Here is a 15,769-nt window from a genome sequence, read left to right as displayed (position 1 = left end):
GGGACATTTGTTTCTTCGCGTCTCGAATAGATACGAGGATGGGCCGAAAGTCATCTACGAAGCCATTGGCGAACAGGTTGACGATTGTCATAGTCGGTGGTAAATTTTTTGATTTTTTGTAACTACAACCCCAAAAATCGAACTCTTTGAAATTTTCGATGTGTTTGGATAAGCTTGGTCATGCTCCATATTTACATTCAACTTTGACACATGTGTGACTTGGATTTGTAGATGGTGGCGTTGGAAAGTCTAGCATGACGCTACGGTATATCAAGGACGAATATAATGACACGTGAGCTGAGGAGCAACGAGAGTCTTGTCATGTTTTAGATGTAGACAGTAACACTATTGACATAGAACACAATTTTTTCATGTTTTAGCTATGATCCCGTGAGTCTTGAGCGACCATTTCTGCAAGCGATCTGATGCTAACCTTGCGCTGGCGTACTCAAGACTATCGATGATAGCTTTCTATTCACAACAATGGTCGATAACGTTCAGTGGCAAATTGAAATTTTGGACACTGCTGGCCAGGAGGAATATCGGTACGCTATGATCCTCTTCAGCTCCATCGACCATACCTTCTAAGGAACCTCGACGGATCTTATTCTATTCTAATGGTCGAGTTAAATTGGTTTTGGTGTGACTTTGTCGTGGGCTTAGAGGATTGTGGGTGGAGCACGCTATCTCTCAAGGCGACGCTTTCGTAGTCACCTATGCTATCAACTCGATCGGATCTTTCAACGCTGTTCCAAGTTTTTTGGAGATTATCAAGAATGCAAAGAAAAATTCCACGAGTCAACTTCGCGACCCACCCGCGGTTTCCAACATGAGGCCAAAAGATTATCCTTTTCCATTTGTTGTCGCTGGAAACAAGTCTGACCTGACTGACTCGAGACAAGTAGCAGAAGATACAGGGTATAAACTGGCAGATGCAGCAGGCGGGATGTTTTTAGAGTGCTCGGCGAAAGAAAACGTAAGCAATTGATGAACTCTTGAACCGGAATTTTTTATGAAGCAAAAAGACTTGCTGCGATCTCGCGTATGTTTTCACTGATATTCAAGTTCACGTAGATCAACATACAGGAACTGTTTGCTGGACTTGTGCGATCAATTGTCTGGTTGCGTCAGAAGCAAAATGCCTTGGGCCGCGATCCAACGAACATGTAGTGAGTTTTTAGGAGTCGACCTTGTCATCACTGATATTGCACGAATCAGCCCTTGCCTGAGCCGACTTAGAGAGAAAATGCTAACACGAAGATCTGTTTCACTCATCCGAACGCAGCGAGCAATTCATACCCAATATAGGATATCAATCTTCCAAGGCAGTTCAATCCCAATCCGCCACCACGGAACTTCGGCTTACCGGCGAGGAGTCTGCAGGTTCTCAAAAAAAACAGACTGATGTTCAGAAAACATCGGGGGAATCGGAAGGACCTCCAAAGTGGCCTTGCAACTGCAATGTGGTGTGATGTCATCAACCTATGTCGTTTTCGAGAGCGTTTTGAGGGAGATCAAGTCGAAAACCTCACCAGAGGAGCATTGGAATGCCAGGTTTCGGGACACTGTATCGTCATGAGTTTATCCAAGTCATTCCTTCAAGGTACAAATAAAGAGGCGATCACAAACCTTGTTGTCGCGTGGGGCGTAGATCAGCTGTTTCACTTTGGGGGATATTGCAGGACTTCATTTAGTCACACAGATACTATTTCTTTCTTTAACTCTGACCCCTTGGAATCGTTTTTTGTGATTATGCTTTTCGTATTTCTATTTTTATGCAAGAACAAACTGCGTGTGCACCAAGACTGGATGTCATGTCATAAGTGCTACCTGTGTTGTATCACCAAGAACATTCAGCAGAGAAAGAGTACATTTATGGGATACAAACATCAAAATCCGGGGGCTTCCTAGCTTTTTTCCCAGTTACTCAACTTGAGGAAAACTGGGACAAAAGTCATAAACCCCAGATTTTGATTCACATCTAAACTTATCAAAGTCCCTGCCACCCAAGTAGTTGAGGGGGGTACTTATGACTAAAGTCCTACTTTTCAATTCCAACAGCAGGATTTTTGGGCCTTTTCCCTTGATCATCCATTGTGAGAGTCATAGACATCATAAAATGATGCTTGCAGTTTGAGAGGGGGTCTCTCTTCATACTATTACTCCTCATGTATTTGTCAGGATGTATTTTATTCATCAAACTCACTCAGAGGAGTTGTAAAAACTTGTAGCTGCAACACATAATCCAATAAAGGACCCCCAAGGTGTGCTCAAAACCCCAAAAACACAGTGTCCAAGAATCAAGATAGCTGTCAATCCACCTGCAGTGAAGATCTGAAACCGGCAAGAGGAGACACACAAGATGTTAAGGAAGCCATGCATGGCTGGATGAGCCATTTTATGAGGTCTGTGATCCTCATGATGCGTACAAACAAAACAATGGCCAAAAATTCTACTGTTGTGAGTCAAAAAGTAGGACTTTACACTACAAAAAAGTTAATCTTTACCGGGCGGAAAAGAAAACTACTGACATAGAAAAATCCTGAGGCAACAGGAAAAGAGCTAAAAATCTGGAAAAATATGCACCTTGTTCCTAGACATTGGGGCGTCATAATGAGTATTTTTTTGTATTTTACACACAAATATTGGTTAATGCACAGTCCCCTCCAAGTGGTTTACGTAATCATTCAAGTTCTGCAGCTGCGGGGCCAGGGCCTGTTGCGAACCTAATGATTACGAATCCTAGGCGTGGGGACGTGTACCAACAATAAAGGCTGAAAATCATCAAAAACCCACCTGTGACAATACCTGAAATTTGGCCCATGATTTTGAAGACAGGATTTTGAAATCTTCAAACATCAAGAACTTTTGGAGTTCTGGATCAAATCACTCAATTTAAAGTTCATAAACAAGGTGAGTCTTTCCTCTACATTTATTATTGTGACATCACATCTGTAGCTGGTCTGCAAAAGATCCTACAGAGCTATCCATGTAGAATTGTTTGAACAAATGTAGAGTGTTTACATGTCAAGATAACACCTTGCTGCCTTTATGAAGTGTAAAGGAAAATGGTTTAGCTTTTGAATGAACCAACAATCAAGTTATTTGGAGCAGAATTGCAAAAGTTATTGAAGTTTTTAGACCACAAAATATTGTTTTCATGATCATGACCCAAATTTCAGCTATTGTTACAGGCGGGTTTTTGATGATCTTCAGCCTTTATTGTTAGTACATTAACCAATATCTGTGCATAAAATACAAAAAAATACTCATCATGACGCCCCAACGTCTAGGAACAAGGTGCATATTTTTTCAGATTTTTAGCTATTTTCCTGTTGCCTCAGGATTTTTCTATGTCAGTAGTTTTCTTTTCCGCCTGGTAAAGATTACATTTTCTGTAGTGTTAGCTGCAAGTCTTGACTACTTGCGCAAAGGGACTTTGATACAGCTGTTCTGCAAATTTGTGTCATGGTGAAAACTTTTCTTTCATCCTTGATTTGACACCACTGGTCCAATACAGCCAATACAGGTGTGTACTTCATCCCAGTGCACATTATCTATTGGATTCGTAACCTAACCACAGTCCACCCTTTTTTTTACCAGCTGTGACCCCTCAGGCGTCACCTTGGAGGACCCATCCCCGACTTCTGATCTGGCCGTCATCCAAATCCACAATTCTGCTGGTCCGCCACATCACTTCTTTGACAATGGTGCTGCCACTTCTGATTGACGGCTGATTACCTGTTCTATTTGGGTGAGTCATTTTTGTCCCTTGACCTTGAGTTTTGTCCCTTCAGCTTCACCTTGGTTTTGTGAGCCACTGATTAGGTACCGCTTTTGATTCATGAGCTCCAGACATCCAAGTAAAGCATGCCGTGTGACCCGGTAAATATGATGTTGCCATCAAAGTCCTAGCCGTCCAATACCTCCGCAGGGAAAGTTGTTCTGATAAAAATTCTACATGACCTTGTAGCCTAGCATCATGGCCAGTCTGAATGGTGTGGAAACACTGAGACAGCTAATCCACCTGTAGTTTATATCATAAAATAGTGTAGCTAAAAACATGCCGCTAAGCTACAGCTAACATGAATAGTAGTCGGTGCGTAGTATTGAAGAATGGGAATGGGTCGGGAAAAAAGATTGGATAACTGAAGTAGCCAGATCACTCTACCACATCCATTCTTTGTAGACAAATTTTATATGATACTCTTCTCATAGAAGAATTTTACAAATGATGTCATTGAAGAATTGGATGCATAGGAAGATCATTTCCCTAATTCCCAAATTCAATATTGAAAAAATTATAATCAAAAATTATCATCTTTCTATTATCCTGGTTCATTATCCTGATTCTTTTTACTCCATCAAAAATATCATCAGCAATAAATTTATTTACCTCCCACCCGCCCTAGCAATATAAGTATTAACTATTGTATCTTAATTTCATTGTTTCTTCTCCCCACAGTTATAAAATTTGTAAGGTAAAAAGTAGAAAAAATCAGTTGTTTTAAGTTAGAGCACAAGTGTATTACAAGAAAAACCACCCTCTATAACTCGTACTTATTTAGTTTAGTCTCTCTGTTCAAGTTGTGGTTTTTTTCTATTTTGTCAGGCTTTATTACCCATGCTAATCAAGCCTGCCCTCTGCGGCCGTTTAGCGTGAACCAGATACAAAAAGTATCCAGATCAAAAAAGACCCATTCCTCAGCATGAATGAATTCCAGCTACCCTACGCAGAGTCCTGGGAAATCTCCAGCTAACCAAGTTTTGGCCCTGTAGTATAGCATAGAGGAACAAAAACCAGCTACAGTAGCTTGTAGTGTAGCAACACCGGACTTATTGCGCTGCTGCAATGTGCAGTGGCACGTTGCACAGCAAAACCTTTATGGCTTCACTGCAGCTGCCCAGCTGCGTTGCATGCTTCTGATTCTGGCTTTTAGAATATCCTGGTGCGCTGCAGACGTTGCTGGAGGTGTTGCCAAGCGGCTGTGCAAGGCTGCGGAGCATTGTGCTGCACGCCCATTGCAAGTACGCTGCCATACCGAGGATAAAACTGTGGGGCTTTTTCTTGCAGGTTCAGCCCCGTTAGGGTAACCTAACGGGGTCACCCTTGGAGTTTGAACTTTGTATCACTTCAAGTTCCACAAGTTCATACAATCCCGTAGATTATCCTAACCCACCATAAATCCACACAACTCACCATCATGTCTCAATCTAGATCCAGCTCAGTTTCAACTCAACCTCAGTCACCCACCAATACCCGAACGGCTCCGCACTAAATGGTGCGGGCGGAGCGATATCGTAGTGTTTTTTGGGTGCGCTATGCGCCCCGCATTTCATAGCGGTACCTCCGCACCACCATCCCGGGCCAGGGATCCGGGTAGCGCAGAAATCGCTGCGCGACCCGGGCAAGTTGGTCTTCCTCTGCTATATAGCGGAGGAACTGTACAGACCAAAGGGGTACAGGGCATACCACAGACCACCCATCCATCACCACTTCCATCTGACAAAACAATCATACAGGAGCCTTTTTGCGCAATGGATACCTATACCACATCTTTTACTACCCCCTGGCCTCCTGAACATTCCTATTCGACTGTGGTCAAGTTGTGGTTCAATGTCTTTCGATTTTTCATTATATATATCAGGTCAGTTTCACCTCGTTTGCAACCTAAACCCTTTCGATCACATATACTAAAGTCTTGTTATTATTTTATGATGCCGGTTTCGAAAAATTCATCGCAAAGCTCGGCTAGAAGTACTCTTCAAGTCCCAGGCAAGGTACCGATCAGAAGAACCCTTCGGCCTCCAAGTCCGGCTTGCACCCAGCCTGGCTTCATTGTCCCTCCAAAGGATTCACGCTCTTCTATTACCATATATCCAGAATCGGAGGACGAATCTCCTGGTCCTCTTTTGAATCGAGCTGCTTCTCCTCGGCCCTCACCTCCTTCTGATAAACAAACCAAAAATAAACCCAAAGCAAAACCCATTTGAAACGGGAAAGTGAGTTTCAAGATCTCAAGTTCTATTTTTGTTAATAGATGTAGCTGACGATGAATATTGTTTCCTTTATCCGTTTGCTAGTCTATCTCGTCCACTAGCAAACGTGTCAGATCTCGATCGCCAAGCTCACAAGGTACAGTCTCACCTCGACCATCTAAGAAAGCCAATGTCAAACAAGATGTAAGGTTACATCTCCATTCCTTCACTTTTCATGACTAATCTTGACCGATCTCCTGTGATCATCTCTTTAAATCTTTCCTAACTATGTATTGATTAACTGTACTGCTGTCAGCTCCCGAGCTCTTACACGTAAGAACCAAAGAGCTACAAATATTCTATAGGAAATAAAACACAAAAACTTATATTTCATTTCAAGACGTATAATAACCTCACCCTAATGAACACAACTTCCAGAGCTAGTTTCAAAGGCTGTAAGAGCTAAAAACTTCAATTAGTTGAACAATTAGTTGAAGAAGAACAAATATATAAAGAAATAATAATAATAAATAAATATTAATTAATTACACCTTTTTAAGACTTAGTATCAAAAGTCTATTCATATAGAAAAAAGAAGAAAAGAATAATATTCACTGGACCAGTGAAAGATTATAAACAATGACGTCCTAGTACCACATTAAAAGAGAACTAGGACGGAGATACCATCCCACTAACGAAAGAGAGACATAACGGAGTCAGCACGAGAACGACCATGCTATCTCGATAAGAAAGAGAAGTTCAAGAGAAGTTCATCCAGTCAAGAAGGATTGAATGGAAATAAAGAATAACTCACAAGCTAACAATGACCACGAGTTGAGATGAATAAGATTTCGAGGAACTCCCGGAAACGGAATAAGAAATCGAAGATGCCTTAGCACCTCGTCGGGCGGCGTAACTCCTTATAAAGCCGGGCAAAGCTGTCAAAAGTACGTGAGAAAATATAGAACACTATTCAGTGACTGCTCAAGATACTAGCAAGAAATGAGAGCAGCTTAAGAAACAAACCACATATTAACCAGAGGGATAAAAGGTATAAATACTCCTCCTCTGGACCAGAGAACGAAAAAGGGCACCTGACTATACCCCCATAACTTTCTATTTAGATTATCATCTAAGAAATAGAGATTTAGATACTTGTTTTGAATAGAGTTACTTTTAAGAGAAATTCCTAAAGAATAACTTTACCAGTAATTACCTCGAAATAAACCAAAGTCAGCGTCAACTTTCATTCCTAGCTTCTACTAAAACACCAGAGAAACCTACCAGTTGTGTAATCACCTGGTTAGTCCCTTTCTTTATTATCCCCTAGTCAAGGACCCAGATTCTGTGACATCCGTGTCAACAGAATCCCCGCAGATTCTTATCTCGGGCAGCTCAATAACTTTCAAAGTTTTGAGAGTAAACTACGGCTCAGGCTAGACCCGCCATCTTCTGTTAACTAAACAGTGGGCCTGTAGTTAAATTGCCTTCCCCAGGATCTATAGTTGTAATAACTTGACTGATTGAATTCTCTCCATCCTCTGATAGACCTTTTTGACAATAAGAAGCTTGATTATTCCCCGTAACCAGCGGAATAACTTGTCAGGACCTCCGTACGGGTTGATTGACTAGACCAATCTGTATGTCATTAAACTAGCCACCCTGACAACTGCTCTCTTAACTCAGCTGTTTGAGGTCCCTGAAGGCGTAAACTTGGATCAGGATTCCGAGGTTGAGATTGTTGTATCCAAGGAAGTTGGATACAATGAAGGTCGCTCCCTCAATGTAAAGAAGCTCCGTGAGTACTTCTTCCCACCTAAAGTAGGTTCTTCTTGTTCTTCAAATGTGCTTTTCTTCATCTCTCTTGCTGATTTTTGAATCCTTTATCTATATAGGGCTGCTCCTTCAAGTGTAGATGGTGTAACAACACCTACCTCAAGCAACCTACCTCATATTACACTCTTTGGGGACATCGAGATGGGAACAAATTCCGACCTGCCTGCACCATGCAAGATAAAGCTATCGCTTCCGGTGTCAAGCTTCCGCTCTCATATCAAGAAAACCTCGACAAGCAGAAAAAACTTTCCAAAGGCACATTGGATTCTTTTGTCAAGGGGCCAACTTTCACGGTCGACCTTCTCAACCTCATCCTTGTTGTCTGGATCGTACACCATGCTTTACCTTGGGCACAATTTGAGGATGTTGCCCTTCGGGTAGCATTCTACACTTCAAATTGAGGGGCTACAGTTTGTTCAACGTGTTGGGCATCAAAACAGGTGGTTCAATTGTTTTCGGCCTTGCATGACAAGGCCATCACCACTTTACAAGTAAAGTTTTTTCTTATCATGAATTGTGTAGTATTCATTCAACTGACTGTTCTTTTGATGTAGGAAAACGAAGGCCGCTTTTCTCTTGTCCATGATGTATGGACGACAAAAGGGAATAGGTATGCCTTCGTCGGTGCAACAGCTAACTACATTGATAGCAACTGGGAGTACAAGTCCACCCATCTCACCCTCAAGATGATCGGATGGCGGCATTTTGGGGTTCTCTTAGCAAAACCAATTGGCCGGTTTTTGATTAGGCACGGTCTTCATCATAAGATAAGTACACAACTCCTTTCCTTTCCTTTTGTTTTCATTTCTCTCTTTTTCTTTTTATTTTGATCATACATAGACTGATATCTTTTTTTGACGTTGGCTCCTACCTACATGTTGGCCCAAACGACCGACAGTGGAGGCAATAACAGCCCAATGGCCTCCGAGCTTCGGTCAATGTTCCTGCAAGCCGATGATCCAGCATCATGGGAAGCTTCAACTCACCATGTAAGATGCTATGCCCATAAAATGAACTAGCATATCAGCGGCGGGCGCCGCTCTTGACATGTCAAGTTCAGTTGTAGCTGCGCCTGGTTGTCAATCTGTTTGACACAATTTCACATAGAGCTTGCCTGTGGACATATTTGAAGTACATATTGTACCTGTTTCAATTCTCCAAGTTATGAAAAAAGTGCGAAAGTCACTCATTTACATTTCTCTAAATGAAGTAAGACCCAATGGGTTTGAGTTGCACATGATGTCTGAATCCCAGTCATCACTTTGCAATTGCACACTTTTTGGATACACCTTACTTCTTTGTTTTGTAATTTGGTCCTCAAATCTAATCAAGAGCTACCTGCTCAAGTTTGTGATGAAGACAATTGCTGGCTAAGAATCTCAGATCACTTGAAACTCAAATGTACCACTGAATCCTTCAAGATTTTGAATGCCTCACATTTTCAATTCACATAGCTATTCACAAATTCCACCATTTTAACACATTTAAACATTGTCTCAAACTTCTCACAAGTCCTCCAATAAAATTGAGCTTTGTTGAATCTCCTGAAGTACCACAGAGCATTGAAGATGTTGAAGAATGTTTTATCAGGGCCAATGATGATCCATGCCTCTGTTTGATAAATTCCAAGTTGTAAATCAAACCTGGATATACATACCTCTCAACTTCTGGTTTTGATTTTAAATGATTGTCAGATCACTTGGAAATATCTTTTGAAACAACAATTGTTGCATTGCAATTCTCTTGAGAAGACCTTCAAATTGAAAACTCTAACCATGTCAAATATTGATAAAGAACTAAATACATAGAAGAAAGTTGAAGTCTTCCTTTTCATTGAATAGTTCATGTTTTCATTTGCACATGTTCATTGAGTGTAAGATCACCAAATTTGTTATGTATGTTTAGGGTGATAGTAGTCTTCAAATGCAAATGCTGTTCCTTCAATTTGTGTGATAGTTCGAGAGTCATTTTGAAGTCTTGAGAGTATGAAGGTAGGAGTTCATGTTTTATTAGTAAACCACACGGGAGCAGTATGACAATTTCAATTAATGATTGATCATGCTATCTGTCTTTGATGAATAACAATCTTTTGGGATGATTAATTTCAGTTTATATTATCAATTGGCCACAATTTTGTTTGTCAATTGGTTTGTTTGATTCTGATGTTGACCTTTACCTTATTAGGTTGGGCTGTGTGATATCAGTTGTTGATATTGAGATTAGTAAATTCAATTCATTCCAATTTGCCATGATGTAATCCACAAAAGAGGTATGTATGTTAATTTGCTTAATCAGCTGATGACAATTATCAATCAATTACAATGGTGATCAACGGTTGAGTTCTTTGAGTTCCATGCCAATGCTTAATTGATTTGATGATTGATTCATGAGCTAGATGATATGAGATTGGTCCTCAATGTTGATGTTGTTGATCATTTGATTTGATTCGATTCAAGATAAACAGCTCAAGATCCATTTGATTTTTCGGGGCTTTTGATATCAGTATTCCATGACAAAGTAGATCGCTTACTGGAGATGTCTGTGTAATATTTGATATAAATCAACACCGGTTGGATTGTACCCAGAAATGAAAGCTGTGATAAAAAAGATCTGGCGTGAAAATCAACCAATCTGACAGGAACTCGATTTTTAGTTAGATTCAATCAGGTCTGTATTTGATAAGTCGACCACATATCATTTCATCAAGAGATTGATCTAGATAGTTTCAAATATCAGGTTAGTTGTCATTTTGAATTTTACAGGTTTGAACAATCAAAGCCATACCCAGAATCCCACAACTTTGAGGGTAGAATGAGAACAAAAAGCGGGAATCAAAGATACCTACGCCAGAAGACCTCAAAGCTGTTCGCCATTGTTCTTACCATAGATAGCGAATTTATCAACAATACCAATCAACCTTGGGTCACTAATACTTCTGACTGAGATGTTTAAACTTTTGACGAAAGAAAAGGGATGAGTGTGTTTACAAAAAATGATCAAGAAAGTCACAATTGAACTCATCTCACAACCACTTGTTTTGAGTTCGGCGTCTTGATCATTGAATCACTGCAGTATACATTAGCAACAGTTTCCTACTAAGCCAATCTCATTCCAACCAAAACTTTGATCGGATGATGGGAAGTCAGCTCAAGAGGCCATCACTCAAATCAAATTGGTCAAGGTCATAAACTCACTTTCTCATTTGTTTATCGGAGGAACATCTTTACCAAAACATGATGCATTCATCTTCATCTCGAGTATTCTTTTTCATAATTGTATATCGTTCAGTCATGGATCTTGATATCATTCCAAAAGGAGGGTCGAAAAGTTAGTAATTACTTCTTTTTCTACCCTATTTTTCCAAAAAACTTATGTACGACCAAAGTTCACTAACGTTAGGTCTTTGATCCGTTTTCTGTAACCTAATCGAAAGTCCAAAGACCTGTTTAAGGGGTTCGTTCTCGTCCTCTTACCAAATTTGATGCTGGTGATCTCATGATCTCATGATTGAATGTTTGGATCAGATCGATTGGTTTGTTCTTGATCGAGGAAGTTCAATTGTTGAGTATAAACTTAATTTTTTGACTATGTAACTTATTCGGAAATTCCTAGAAGAGAACCCCAAAGGAACCAATAAATAGTAAGAGGAACAGACAGAAGTTGAGAGAACTCAAAAAAATTAATCGGTCTAATTGTAAATTAGCTTGAGAAACTTGAAAAACTCGAGCTTGTTGATATTAATTGGATTTTGGGTTCCAATGGCTAAAACAGGTACCATTCGATTCGGAACTGGGTTTGACCTTTTAGCTAATTCCCATTTTCTTTTGTCTTGTAATTATTGAGGTCTTTGTTATGAATGAATTTGATCAGGCTGAACTAACTTAGGAAAGAAATAATATACAAAAAAACCACATCAACCAATCAATCAATCATTTTTTTGAAACTCGGGGGTTTTTGCTTGGTGACTTACATGAAATTCGCAAGCAGGATCTGATAAATTCCACACTTGATAAACTTTCATGATCTTTTTTCAATCAAAACTTGATGTTTAATTTTAGCTTGGATTGAATTCAATAAAGGTGAACGAATTACAGAGGTCGAAGTGGATGAAGCCTAGAAGAGGTCGAATAGAGGTTGAAGAATTGAACAGGGGTGATGGTTGACTTTGGGTGTTGTTGTTGCTGCGTTTCAGAGATGGCGTAGAATAGAAACGACGTTAGATGAGAAAATTCAAGCAAGACTGCTTGATACTGATTGGATGTGCGTAGTATTGAGATGTGACATCTTGATCAATCTGCATCACTTGAACAGAATCCCATCCTGAAACATGTATTTCGTTCATAGGCCTTGCTGATCTTACATCAAGTTCAAATTAATCCGATTCCCGTAGACAGGGCCAGCACTTGGCTTCCTCTTCACTTGATTTCACCACCTACACTCCGTGACCAAGAACCAAAAGAAAGCAGTTTATTAGTTAGCTTTTGTTTCCAAAGTTGAGATTGAAACATGCTTGAAATCGACAAATCCTTCTGGATCAAATCTCTAGATGAATGTCATTGAGAAGAGGCTATAGAGGCAGTTGATATGAATACATTTAATTCTGTTGAGACAATTGATCTAAGAATGGGTCAAAAATCCAAATTAAAGCAGAATTTCAGTACTTGATTTTCAAAACAGCAGATCTGAGGAAAGGCAAACAAAAACAAAACATACCTTTTGAAATCATACAGCCAAATGAACGGTCTAAAAATCATCAGTGGAGTAGAAAAGAATGTGTTTGGCAGTATTTGACTGTTGTTGAATTTCATTGCAAGTATTGAGGGACTATGTGTGAATATGATTGAAGATTGGATTGGCAGCTGAGGCTGAAACAAATTTGATGTATCCACTAATTGTTTCCGGATAGGAGGTGAAGAACAACCCACCTGATAGGTGATTGCATTTGAAAATCATGGTGAATGCAAATTGATTCACATTGATTGATTTCTGCCAGTGTGCAAAACTCAAATACAACACTAATGGCAGATTTTGTCAGGTTTTGTAAGCGAACCTGGTTTGCGTTTAATATTTATGATCTAGTTGTTGGGCATGGCCTCAAGGCTCTTGGACAAAAGGTAGGTCGGCAAAAACCCTCAACTCCACATGGGGTTCCTCTACCAATTCCTGGTGTTGAAGTCAACAACGGCGAAGACGACGTTGAATACGGTTCCGAATCAGACGAATCAGATGAGGATTTACTTGATGATCACGATGGTGTTGATGACGAGGAAGAAGACCAAGATGATGATGGATTGGGTTGTGAAGAGGATGATGTAGTTGCTTCAGCTCTTAAAAAGGTGAGCATCAATTTGCCTTTCTTCATTATTCTCACTATCCTCCATTGACTTTGCTGATGTTTGAATTTAATTCGATTTTTTTAAGTAGGTAGATGCAGTGTCTGGCCAAATCGCCAGCAGTGCAGCGCGTCGTAACAACCTCAAGAGTTGTGCAAGCCGGATGGGATACACCGGCCGCATGGTCAAAAGACCTTGCAAGACTAGATGGAATAGTCATTACAAAAGTCGGAAGATTGCTTGCGAGGCACAGGAGGTAAGGATTTTGTATTTACTTTTTTTTGCTTCCCTCTCGTGCTTTTATTATTCCACATAACTCACCAGGCTTGTGACAGGTCATCAATTTGATGATAGCTGCCGATCGCAAGGCCTGTTTTTTCAAGGGTGCCACTATATCCGCATCAGAATGGCATGCTGTCGAGTTAGTGAACAAAGTTGTGAAGGTAGTGCATTTTTCTTCCTTCATTTATCTCTTTATTATGATTACTAACACTTTGATTTAATCTAGACCTTCGTCGATGCCACGGCCAGAGTTGAGGGAAACGGGCCCACTGGATGTATTCTACTGGCAGAATACAAACGAGTCATCAGCGAGCCAAAACAACATCAAGTCAATTCTTTCTCCTTTCCAACCCTGGACAATGCTATCGACATAATGCTTAAATGGCTTGCTGAGTATCAACACGAGGCCGCAGAGTGTGAAGCTATAGTCTTGGAAACGGTCCTTAACCCCCGATTCCGACAAAAATTCTTTTCTCTTCATTATCCTGAATATGACCTATCCTCTAAGCTTTTGATTGGGGCAGCCTTCACTGACACCTTGGAAGCATCCGAAGGACGTGAGTCAACACCACCTCTTGAGGACCCGGAAGAACCTGCGGAGGTTGACACTTTTGATGTCTTTGGTGGGGCCAATGACCTTCCTACAAAGGCTTTCACCTTGGAGCTGGACGACTATTTGCAAGTCCAATTTTGAATTGAGAAAGACCAAACCCCACTTGAATGGTGGAAGGTTGGTGTTATCTTCTCTCTGTTTTCTTTTCATTAATAACAATCTGACATTATTCTTCTTTTCTGCAATCAACAGGTACATCATAAACATTTCCCAACCCTCGCCAAACTGGCCCGTGATTATCTTTCGGTCTCAGCCACCTCCTGCGCGTGCGAGCGGACGTTCTCGGCCGCTGCCGATATCTGTACTCCTTCAAGAGGAAGTATGCTGCCGAGAACCATGGAGCGCTTGGTTGGGGCTCAAGCCTGGTTAAAGGAAGGAATGATTCCTGAAGGTGCATTTGAAGAAGCAATAAGAGCTCTTCAAAGCTATATTGACAAAGATGCCAAGAAACAGCAAAAGAAGCGATAGTTGTGTCTTTGTTGATTTTCATCTAGATTTAAATTTCATCTTTTATATGTTTTTTTGTGTTCTTTTCTTTTGTTCTCCTTGATTCCTATAACACTTATAGTGAATCCTAACTCACTCTCCTACCTTACCCAGCACTAAATGCTTGGTAGGTACACATGGGTTATTTCTTTTTGAAATTCAGTCTTTTTTGTTGCTCTCAACTCAAATACCGCACATAGCGGCGCTATATGTCGGTTTGATAGCGGTTCAAACGCTACAACATTGTGAGATCTTTTTTTTTCAAAAAATAGCGCAGCCAGGGCGCCTTCGCTCATAGCGGAGGCTGCGCATCACAACGGGTATAGCCCAAAATCCGTTGCGTTGCGCAGCGGTTCGGGTATTGCACCCACCACTGAAAACACCACCATTGCCCCGCTTTGTTCCGCTATATTTCCAAATTTTACAAGCGGAGCAATCAAGCGCTATGATAAAACGCTAATTGCTCCGCTTTTTTTTTGAAGCGCTATGACTTCCGAGAGCGGTGCAATACTTTACATTGCTCCGCTCCGCTATGGACAAATCTCATGCTAAAAAGCGCATTAGAGCACGGTCACAAAGGGCGAAAAGCTGTAATTGGGGTTGTAAGCCATTTTGAATTACCCATGATGATTCTACTTATAATCAAAGGCAGAGTGGGGATGTCAAAGAAATAGAAAACGGAAGATGAAAGCAAAAAGCAAAAAACAAGAAAAAACTTGCATTTTTTAGCATTTGTAAATGCAGAAGAAAACAATGAAAGCAAATGGTGAGACTGAGAGAAACACCTTTGCCTCCATCAGGCTCAGGGTCACAAGTATTGATCCAAACTGCGTCAATGGGATTGATTCCAATCCATCAGATATACAGTACACAAACTTAACTGAGTGCATCTGCTCTTTTGTGGTGCAAGCTTCTTGCAAGCCTTGCAAGCCCGCGCCGCAAAAGAGCAGAGTTGGACTTAATTAAGTTAGTACAGTTTGCCCCCTTCACCTCCTTTGACGTGTCCAGCTTTGAGGTCAGAAAGGTATTCTCGTATCTTGTCCCAATTATCAGGAATGTCTACCCTCAAGTATGTCAGATGTCTATTTGCATAAGATCCATTACTACCCAAAAAAGAAAGATTGTGCTCAGGTCAGGATATATCTTAGTATGAATAGTTGTAGAGCTTCGGAGGTTGATTTTGAGACATCTCATTCACAAGGATATTTGGCCATAGAATTCCGGTAGAATTTGCACCAAG

The 15,769-nt window shown here is 40.6% G+C and overlaps 2 protein-coding genes across 2 annotated transcripts; one reads left to right on the top strand and one right to left on the bottom strand.

Moving 5' to 3' along the window:
• Positions 1-38: 38 nt before the first annotated feature.
• MELLADRAFT_102992 (uncharacterized protein) lies at positions 39-1,170 on the top strand (the record flags this gene model as incomplete). The annotated part of the gene is made up of 6 exons (XM_007406237.1): positions 39-99; positions 232-292; positions 381-390; positions 454-545; positions 664-976; positions 1,075-1,170. The coding sequence occupies 6 exons, from the start codon at positions 39-41 to the stop codon at positions 1,168-1,170; spliced, it is 633 nt and encodes a 210-aa protein (XP_007406299.1).
• Positions 1,171-11,038: 9,868 nt separating this feature from the next.
• MELLADRAFT_93388 (uncharacterized protein) lies at positions 11,039-11,593 on the bottom strand (the record flags this gene model as incomplete). Its single annotated transcript, XM_007405836.1, has 3 exons — positions 11,039-11,111; positions 11,210-11,299; positions 11,529-11,593. 3 exons carry the CDS (start codon positions 11,591-11,593, stop codon positions 11,039-11,041), a joined length of 228 nt encoding a protein of 75 aa, XP_007405898.1.
• Positions 11,594-15,769: the final 4,176 nt, after the last annotated feature.

Source organism: Melampsora larici-populina, assembly GCF_000204055.1.
Source record: "Melampsora larici-populina 98AG31 unplaced genomic scaffold MELLAscaffold_5, whole genome shotgun sequence".
Taxonomy (NCBI): Eukaryota; Fungi; Basidiomycota; class Pucciniomycetes; order Pucciniales; family Melampsoraceae; genus Melampsora; species Melampsora laricis-populina.
The sequence above is the reverse complement of the archived record's forward strand: the minus strand, read 5'-3'. Positions and strand labels throughout refer to the sequence as shown.